The sequence below is a fragment of the Nerophis lumbriciformis genome, linkage group LG33, assembly GCF_033978685.3.
Source record: "Nerophis lumbriciformis linkage group LG33, RoL_Nlum_v2.1, whole genome shotgun sequence".
Lineage (NCBI taxonomy): Eukaryota > Metazoa > Chordata > Actinopteri > Syngnathiformes > Syngnathidae > Nerophis > Nerophis lumbriciformis.
The window spans coordinates 24,521,128-24,531,920 of NC_084580.2; the positions used below are offsets into that span (position 1 = coordinate 24,521,128).

General features: G+C 35.2%; 1 protein-coding gene across 1 annotated transcript; it reads left to right on the plus strand.

Moving 5' to 3' along the window:
* The first annotated feature begins 258 nt into the window (after nt 1–258).
* Nucleotides 259–10,569, plus strand: tmem70 (transmembrane protein 70). Its single transcript, XM_061928739.1, has 3 exons — nt 259–709; nt 9,625–9,727; nt 10,092–10,569. Exons 1-3 carry the CDS (start codon nt 557–559, stop codon nt 10,526–10,528), a joined length of 693 nt encoding a protein of 230 aa, XP_061784723.1. The 5' UTR covers nt 259–556; the 3' UTR covers nt 10,529–10,569.
* Nucleotides 10,570–10,793: the final 224 nt, after the last annotated feature.

The following is a 10,793-nucleotide window of genomic DNA, read 5'->3' on the forward strand; positions in this document are numbered from 1 at the left end:
ATTTTGGCATACGTGTTAAAGTTGGTGATTTTTAATCACTTCTACTGCATCGTGTCTTTGTATTTTTCATGACACAACAGCTGTAAATTGCATATTATTATTATTATTATATTGTATTTATTTATTAGAACGTTACATAATCTCGCTATTTAAAATGGCGGCTTTAATGACGTCACTTCCGGAATGACATTCCTCCGGTGTTTCCGTAGCACTTCCGCATTTAGCTTCCCCACCGTCATTTTTAATCACTTCAACTGCATCATGTCTTTGTATTTTTCATGACTCGACAGTTGTTAATGATAATAATGTATTTTCATAATTAGTACTGGTATCTCTTATTTATTTTTTAGTGTGTTACATAATCTCCTTCCCCACTCCAGGTCCATAGATGGCGGTAACACGCTTTTTTAAAAATGGCATCTTTAATGACGTCACTTCCGGTACAGTGTCCCTTTGTCCCTCTGGTGTTTCCGTAGCACTTCCGCATTTAGCTTCCCCGCCGCGGACTTGACTTCGCGTGTTTAATAAATACTTTTATTCTTATTTAAAAAGAAACATGTTTACAGTCAGGAGTTTGTGTAAAGCCCGTCTTTGTTCCATCCCTAAGTTGTTGAGTCGAACTCACGAATCACCTTCGTTGGCGTCTTTTTGCAGCGGACTGACCGGAAGTCCTCTTCATGCGGCCAGAAGGACGCCGCTTATACTTCAGGTAATTACTTTGTTAAATGTACTTTTAAACCTCAATAACCTTGTTAAAATGTACCTTTAAACTTCAACAACCTTGTTATATGTACTTTTAAACCTCAACAACCTTCTTATATCATCTCAGATGCAAACGTTCCAAAACAATGACCTGCGACAGCGAAATGCTGCAGGATCAGAAACCAAAGCGAAATGAAAAACTATGCAAATGCCAAACAAAACACGCACAAACTAATAAATAACAGCATGAAAGAAATGCTGCAGGATCAGAAACAAAAGCGAAAGACAAACGATGCAAATGCCAAACAAAACACACACAAACTAATAAATAACAGCATGAATTAAATGCTGCAGGATCAGAGACAAAAGCAGAAAGAAAACGATGCAAATGCCAAACAAAACTACACAATTTAATAAATAACGGCCTGAAAGAAATGCTGCAGGATCAGAAACGAAAGCGAAATGAAAGATGATACAAATGCCAAACAAAACACACACAGACTAATAAAATAACAGCATGAAAGACATGCTGCAGGATCAGAAACAGAAGCGAAAGAAAAACGATGCAAATGCCAAACAAAACACAGACAAACTAATAATTAACAGAATGAAAGAAATGCTGCAGGATCAGAAACAAAAGCAGAATAAAAACGATGCAAATGCCAAACAAAACACACACAAACTAATAAATAACAGCATGAAAGAAATGCTGCAGGATGAGAAACAAAAGCGGGAAAAAAAAAAGAAGTGCAAAAGCCAAACAAAACACACACAAACTAATAAATAACAGCAGGAAAGAAATGCTGCAGGATCAGAAACAAAAGCAAAAGAAAAACGATGCAAATGCCAAACAAAACACACACAAATTAATAAATAACAGCATGGACGAAATGCTGCAGGATCAGAAACAAAAGCACACACAATTTAATAAATAATGGCATGAAAGAAATGCTGCAGGATCAGAAACGAAAGCGAAATGAAAGATGATACAAATGCCAAACAAAACACACACAAACTAATAAAATAACAGCATGAAATAAATGCTGCAGGATCAGAAACAAAAGCGAAAGAAAAACGATGCAAATGCCAAACAAAACACACACAAACTAATAATTAACAGAATGAAAGAAATGCTGCAAGATCAGAAACAAAAGCGAAATGAAAAACTATGCAAATGCCAAACAAAACACACACAAACCAATAAATAACAGCATGAAAGAAATGCTGCAGGATCAGAAGCAAAAGCAGAATAAAAACGATGCAAATGCCAAACAAAACACACACAATTTAATAAATAACGGCATGAAAGAAATGCTGTAGGATCAGAAATGAAAGCGAAATGAAAGATGATACAAATGCCAAACAAAACACACACAAACTAATAAAATAACAGTATGAAAGACATGCTGCAGGATCAGAAACAGAAGCGAAAGAAAAACGATGCAAATGCCAAACAAAACACGCACAAACTAATAATTAACAGAATGAAAGAAATGCTGCAAGATCAGAAACAAAAGCGAAATAAAAACGATTCAAATGCCAAACAAAACACACACAAACTAATAAAAAAAAAGCATGAAAGAAATGCTGCAGGATCGGAAACTAAAGTGATAGAAAAACGATGCAAATGCCAAACAAAACGCACACAAACTAATAAATAACAGCATGAAAGAAATGCTGCAGAACCAGAGACAAAGGCAAAAGATAAACTATGTGAATGCCAAACAAAACACACACAAACTAATAAATAACCGCATGAAAGAAATGCTGCAGGATCAGAAACAAAAGCGGAAAAAAAAGTGCAAAAGCCAAACAAAACACACGCAAACTAATAAAGAACAGCATGAAAGAAATGCTGCAGGATCAGAAACAAAAGCAGAATAAAAACGATGCAAATGCCAAACAAAACACACACAAACTAATAAATTACAGCATGAAAGAAATGCTGCAGGATCAGAAACAAAAGCGAAAGAAAAACAATGCAAATGCCAAACAAAATACGCACAAACTGATAACAGCATGAAAGAAATGCTGCAGGATCAGAAACAAAAGCGAAATGTAAAACTAGGCAAATGCCAAACAAAACACACACAAACTAATAAATAATAGCATGAAAGAAATGCTGCAGGATTGGAAACAAAAGCGAAAGAAAAACAATGCAAATGCCAAACAAAACACACGCAAACTAATAAATAACAGCATGAAAGAAATGCTGCAGGATGAGTAACAAAAGCAGAATAAAAATGATGCAAATGCCAAACAAAACACACACAAATTAATAAATAATAGTATGAAAGAAATGCTGCAGGATCAGAAGCAAAAGTGAAAGAAAAACTATGTAAATGCGAAACAAAACACACACAGCTAATAAATGACCGCATGAAAGAAATACTGCAGGATCAGAAACAAAAGCAGAATAAAAACGATGCAAATGTCAAACAAAACACACACAAACTAATAAATAACCGCATGAAAGAAATGCTGCAGGATGAGAAACAAAAGCGAAAAAAAAAATGTGCAAAAGCCAAACAAAACACACGCAAACTAATAAAGAACAGCATGAAAGAAATGCTGCAGGATCAGAAACAAAAGCGATTGAAAAATGATGCAAATGCCAAACAAAACACACACAAACTAATAAATAACCGCATGAAAGAAATGCTGCAGGATGAGAAACAAAAGCGGGGAAAAAAAAATATGTGCAAAACCCAAACAAAACACACGCAAACTAATAAAGAACAGCATGAAAGAAATGCTGCATGATTGGAAACAAAAGCGAAAGAAAAACAATGCAAATGCCAAACAAAACACACACAAACTAATAAATAACCGCATGAAAGAAATGCTGTAGGATCAGAAACAAAAGGGAAATAAAAACGATGCAAATGCCAAACAAAACACACACAAACTAATAAATAACCGCATGAAAGAAATGCTGCAGGATGAGAAACAAAAGCGGGAAAAAAAATGTGCAAAACCCAAACAAAACACACGCAAACTAATAAAGAACAGCATGAAAGAAATGCTGCATGATTGGAAACAAAAGCGAAAGAAAAACAATGCAAATGCCAAACAAAACACACGTAAACTAATAAATAATAGCATGAAAGAAATGATGCAGGATCAGAAGCAAAAGCGAAAGAAAAACTATGTAAATGCCAAACAAAACACACACAAACTAATAAATGACCGCATGAAAGAAATACTGCAGGATCAGAAACAAAAGCCGAATAAAAACGATGCAAATGTCAAACAAAACACAAACAAACTAATTAACAGCATGAAACAAATGCTGCAGAATCAGAAACAAAAGCAGAATAGAAATGATGCAAATGCCAAACAAAACTCACACAATTTAATAAATATCATGAAAGAAATGCTGCAGGATCAGAAACAAAAGCGAAATGAAAAACTATGCAAATGCCAAACAAAACACACACAAACCAATAAATAACAGCATGAAAGAAATGCTGCAGGATCAGAAACAAAAGAGAAAGAAAAACTATGTAAATGCAAAACAAAACACACACAAACTAATAAAAAACAGCATGAAAGAAATGCTGCAGGTTCAGAAACAAAAGCGATTGAAAAATGATGCAAATGCCAAACAAAACACATACAAACTAATAAATAACAGCATGACAGAAATGCTGCAGGATCAGAAACAAAAGCGAAATAAAAATGATGCAAATGCCAAACAAAACACACACAAACTAATAAATTACAGCATGAAAGAAATGCTGCAGGATCAGAAACAAAAGCGAAAGAAAAATGATGCAAATGCCAAACAAAACACATACAAACTAATAAATAACAGCATGACAGAAATGCTGCAGGATCATAAACAAAAGCGAAATAAAAATGATGCAAATGCCAAACAAAACACACACAAACTAATAAATTACAGCATGAAAGAAATGCTGCAGGATCAGAAACAAAAGCGAAAGAAAAATGATGCAAATGCCAAACAAAACACATACAAACTAATAAATAACAGCATGACAGAAATGCTGCAGGATCAGAAACAAAAGCGAAATAAAAATGATGCAAATGCCAAACAAAACACACACAAACTAATAAATTACAGCATGAAAGAAATGCTTCAGGATCAGAAACAAAAGCGAAATAAAAATGATGCAAATGCCAAACAAAACACACACAAACTAATAAATTACAGTATGAAAGAAATGTTGCAGGATCAGAAACAAAAGCGAAATAAAAATGATGCAAATGCCAAACAAAACACACACAAACTAATAAATAACCGCATGAAAGAAATATTGCAGGATCAGAAACAAAAGCGAAATAAAAACGATGCAAATGCCAAACAAAACACAACACAAACTAATAAATAACCGCATGACAGAAATGCTGCAGGATCAGTAACAAAAGCGAAATAAAAATGGTGCAAATGCCAAACAAAACACACACAAACTATTAAATTACAGTATGAAAGAAATGTTGCAGGATCAGAAACAAAAGCGAAATAAAAATGATGCAAATGCCAAACAAAACACACACAAACTAATAACCGCATGAAAGAAATATTGCAGGATCAGAAACAAAAGCGAAATAAAAACGATGCAAATGCCAAACAAAACACAACACAAACTAATAAATAACCGCATGAAAGAAATGCTGCAGGATCAGAAACAAAAGTGAAAGAAAAACTATGTAAATGCCAAACAAAACACACACAAACTAATAAAAAACAGCATGAAATAAATGCTGCAGGATCAGAAACAAAAGTGATTGAAAAATGATGCAAATGCCAAACAAAACACACACAAACTAATAAATAACCGCATGAAAGAAATGCTGCAGGATCAGAAACAAAAGCGAAATAAAAACGATGCAAATGCCAAACAAAACACACACAAACTAATAAATAACCGCATGAAAGAAATGCTGCAGGATGAGAAACAAAAGCGGAAAAAAAAGTGCAAAAGCCAAACAAAACACACGCAAACTAATAAAGAACAGCATGAAAGAAATGCTGCAGGATGAGAAACAAAAGCGGGAAAAAAAGTGCAAAAGCCAAACAAAACACACGCAAACTAATAAAGAACAGCATGAAAGAAATGCTGCAGGATCAGAAACAAAAGCAGAATAAAAACGATGCAAATGCCAAACAAAACACACACAAACTAATAAATAATAGCATGTAAGAAATGCTACAGGATCAGAAACAAAAGCAGGATAAAAACGAAGCAAATGCCAAACAAAACACACAAACTATTAAATAATAGCATTAAAGAAATGATGCAGGATCAGAAGCAAAAGCGAAAGAAAAACTATGTAAATGCCAAACAAAACACAACACAAACTAACAAATGACCGCATGAAAGAAATACTGCAGGATCAGAAACAAAAGCAGAATAAAAACGATGCAAATGTCAAACAAAACACAAACAAACTAATTAACAGCATGAAACAAATGCTGCAGAATCAGAAACAAAAGCAGAATAAAAATGATGCAAATGCCAAACAAAACTCACACAATTTAATAAATAACATCATGAAAGAAATGCTGCAGGATCAGAAACAAAAGTGAAATGAAAAACTATGCAAATGCCAAACAAAACACACACAAACCAATAAATAACAGCATGAAAGAAATGCTGCAGGATCAGAAACAAAAGAGAAAGAAAAACTATGTAAATGCAAAACAAAACACACACAAACTAATAAAAAACAGCATGAAAGAAATGCTGCAGGTTCAGAAACAAAAGCGATTGAAAAATGATGCAAATGCCAAACAAAACACATACAAACTAATAAATAACAGCATGACAGAAATGCTGCAGGATCAGAAACAAAAGCGAAATAAAAATGATGCAAATGCCAAACAAAACACACACAAACTAATAAATTACAGCATGAAAGAAATGCTGCAGGATCAGAAACAAAAGCGAAAGAAAAATGATGCAAATGCCAAACAAAACACATACAAACTAATAAATAACAGCATGACAGAAATGCTTCAGGATCAGAAACAAAAGCGAAATAAAAATGATGCAAATGCCAAACAAAACACACACAAACTAATAAATTACAGTATGAAAGAAATGTTCCAGGATCAGAAACAAAAGCGAAATAAAAATGATGCAAATGCCAAACAAAACACACACAAACTAATAAATAACCGCATGAAAGAAATATTGCAGGATCAGAAACAAAAGCGAAATAAAAACGATGCAAATGCCAAACAAAACACAACACAAACTAATAAATAACCGCATGACAGAAATGCTGCAGGATCAGAAACAAAAGCGAAATAAAAACGATGCAAATGCCAAACAAAACACAACACAAACTAATAAATAACCGCATGACAGAAATGCTGCAGGATCAGAAACAAAAGCGAAATAAAAATGATGCAAATGCCAAACAAAACACACACAAACTATTAAATTACAGTATGAAAGAAATGTTGCAGGATCAGAAACAAAAGCAGAATAAAAACGATGCAAATGCCAAACAAAACACACACAAACTAATAAATAATAGCATGAAAGAAATGCTGCAGGATCAGAAGCAAAAGCGAAAGAAAAACTATGTAAATGCCAAACAAAACACACACAACTAATAAATAACCGCATGAAAGAAATACTGCAGGATCAGAAACAAAAGCAAAATAAAAACGATGCAAATGTCAAACAAAACACACACAAACTAATAATTAACAGCATTAAGGAAATGCTGCAGGATCAGAAACAAAAGCAGAATAAAAATGATGCAAATGCCAAACAAAACTCACACAATTTAATAAATAACATCATGAAAGAAATGCTGCAGGATCAGAAACAAAAGCGAAATGAAAAACTATGCAAATGCCAAACAAAACACACACAAACCAATAAATAACAGCATGAAAGAAATGCTGCAGGATCAGAAGCAAAAGTAGAATAAAAACGATGCAAATGCCAAACAAAACACACACAAATTAATAAATAACAGCATGAAAGAAATGCTGCAGGATCAGAAACAAAAGTGAAAGAAAAACTATGTAAATGCAAAACAAAACACACACAAACTAATAAAAAACAGCATGAAAGAAATGCTGCAGGTTCAGAAACAAAAGCGATTGAAAAATGATGTAAATGCCAAACAAAACACATACAAACTAATAAATAACAGCATGACAGAAATGCTGCAGGATCAGAAACAAAAGCGAAATAAAGATGATGCAAATGCCAAACAAAACACACACAAACTAATAAATTACAGCATGAAAGAAATGCTGCAGGATCAGAAACAAAAGCGAAAGAAAAATGATGCAAATGCCAAACAAAACACATACAAACTAATAAATAACAGCATGACAGAAATGCTGCAGGATCAGAAACAAAAGCGAAATAAAAATGATGCAAATGCCAAACAAAACACACACAAACTAATAAATTACAGCATGAAAGAAATGTTGCAGGATCAGAAACAAAAGCGAAATAAAAATGATGCAAATGCCAAACAAAACACACACAAACTAATAAATAACCGCATGAAAGAAATATTGCAGGATCAGAAACAAAAGCGAAATAAAAACGATGCAAATGCCAAACAAAACACACACAAACTAACAAATAATAGCATGAAAGAAATGCTGCAGGCTCAGAAACAAAAGCGAAATAAAAACGATGCAAAAGCCAAACAAAACACACAAACTAATAAATAACCGCATGAAAGAAATGCTGCAGGATCAGAAACAAAAGCGAAATAAAAAAATGTGCATAAGCCAAACAAAACACACACAAACTAATAAAAAACAGCATGAAAGAAATGCTGCACGATCAGAAACAAAAGCGAAAGAAAAACAATGCAAATGCCAAACTAATAAATAACAGCGTGAAAGAAATGCTGCAGGATCACTAATCAAAACAGGAATGTTTTATTTATTTTTTATCCCACAGCATTTATGTGATTTGTCTCATGTCGAATCTGATGTCATTAGTATGGCACGATAGGGCTGGGCGATAAAACAATATCAATACATATATTGTGATAGACACATAATTGGTATTAATAAAACAATGTTTGTTTTTCAAAAAGTACCGTGCGGCTAAACGATGAACTGATATCGATACATAGCCATAGACACTTAATCGATATCAATAATAAAGAAAAAAGCGGAAAAAGGTCTTATAGTGCTGGGCGACACAACAATATCATTCTATATCTCGATAGAGACGTGGATAAAATCAATACAAAAATAAATCAATTAGCACTATAAGGCTGGGTGATAAAACAATAGCAATATATATTGCCAAATAATCATAAATGATATCAATAAAAATTGCATTTAAAAAAAATAAAAAAGCACTTTATGGCTCGGTGATAAAATGATATCAATATGTATCGCGATAGACATGTAATCAACATTAATTCAAATATAAAAACCAAAACTGTATAGGACTGGGTGATAAAATGATATCGATATATATTGCGATAGACATGTAATCGACATTAATAAAAATATAAAGAAACAAAACTGTATCGAACCGGGTGATAAAACGATATCAATATGTATCGCGATAGACATGTAATCAACATTAATTCAAATATAAAAAAACAAAACTGTATAGGACTGGGTGATAAAACGATATCGATATATATTGCGATAGACATGTAATCGACATTAATAAAAATATAAAGAAACAAAACTGTATCGAACCGGGTGATAAAACGATATCAATATACATCGCAATAGACATCATTGGACAGTAATGATACCAAGTACAGTATCACTATATGGTTGATACTACAGTGGGTAAACATGGTATCACAGAGGTCAACAACCAAAACTAGGAGCCTTTGTAACCAGTACTATGGTTGAAGACCTGGTCCTGGTCCAGAGTGTACCCATAGTGATACTGTAAACAGGATAACACCAATAAAGTGTTAATAATCATCATTGTATCACAGCACACCCTCTCCCACACACCATGGACCGCTAGTCTCTGCACCGCGCCTCGGTCTGACCCAGGGGACCTGATCTACTCCGGCACTCTGGGGGCTGCAGTCCGTGGTGAGTCTGACACACCCGCACCCACGCTTTGGTTTTTTTTCCTCTACTTCAGTCTTCTACACAAGGTAAACCTGCTGGTCTATAGACTTCTAGCAGCTACACAGCAGCCAAGCATATTAGAAAGCATCCAGTAACAAACGTGTCCGCATCATAAGGCTGGACATTGGTATTTATGACGATAGACACGTAATACATGTCTTTTTATTTGGAAGGTAATAAAAAGATATCAATAATTATTGATATCGACCCATATAAAACACTTACATCGCGATACAGTTTTAGCCGTATCGACCTTAACTTAATAGATTATTGTGACCAGTTTTTGTAAAAAGTCCTAAAGGTAACAGTGTTGTGGTTTCTCCAGGTGTGAAGATGTTCTCCTACAGCACCAGTGGGGCGAGTCTCTTCCTCATGCCGCAGATCCTCTTAAAGACCGGCCTGGGAGTCCAGAGTCTGGCCGTGCAGGCGGCCTTCTGCGGCATCATGGGCTTTTTCACCTTCCTCACGCCGGTGCTCCTCCACCTCATCACCAAGGGCTACGTGGTCCGCCTCTACCACAACCCCGACATGGACACTTACACCGCCGTCACCTACAGCGTCGTCCTCACCGAGCGCCGGACGGTCTTCCGTCAGGACCAGGTCCGGGTGCCGGCCATCAGCAAGATGTTCACCACCTTCTGCGCCGGCAACACAGGGCTGCTGGTCAACCCGGACCTCTTCGCCGCCCCCCAGGACTACAACCACCTGATGGGCTACGATAAACCCTTCACCTTCCCCCCGGACCACCCTGACGACCAGTGACTCGGGAGTCCTCCTGTTCAATAAAGACATGTCCAGAGAAAGTTCAGGTCTGTTAAGTATTGATTTGACATCTCGAAATAACATCGGTTTAGAGAGAAACAAATTATGCTGCTAACAAAAGAAGGAAGAGAGAGAGAGAGAGAGAGAGACAAAGAACGGTTTAGAGAGAAGCAAGTCTACGCTGCTAACAAAAGAAGGAAGAGTGAGAGAGAGAGAGACAAATAACGGTTTAGAGAGAAACAAGTCTACGCTGCTAACAAAAGAA

Coding starts and splice junctions, on each gene's coding strand:
- tmem70 (XM_061928739.1), top strand. CDS start 557: ATGTTTACAGTCAGGAGTTTGTGTAAAGCCCGTCTTTGTTCCATCCCT. Junction 710..9,624: donor GGACGCCGCTTATACTTCAG/GTAATTACTTTG, acceptor ATTGTATCACAG/CACACCCTCTCCCACACACC. Junction 9,728..10,091: donor TCTGGGGGCTGCAGTCCGTG/GTGAGTCTGACA, acceptor TGGTTTCTCCAG/GTGTGAAGATGTTCTCCTAC.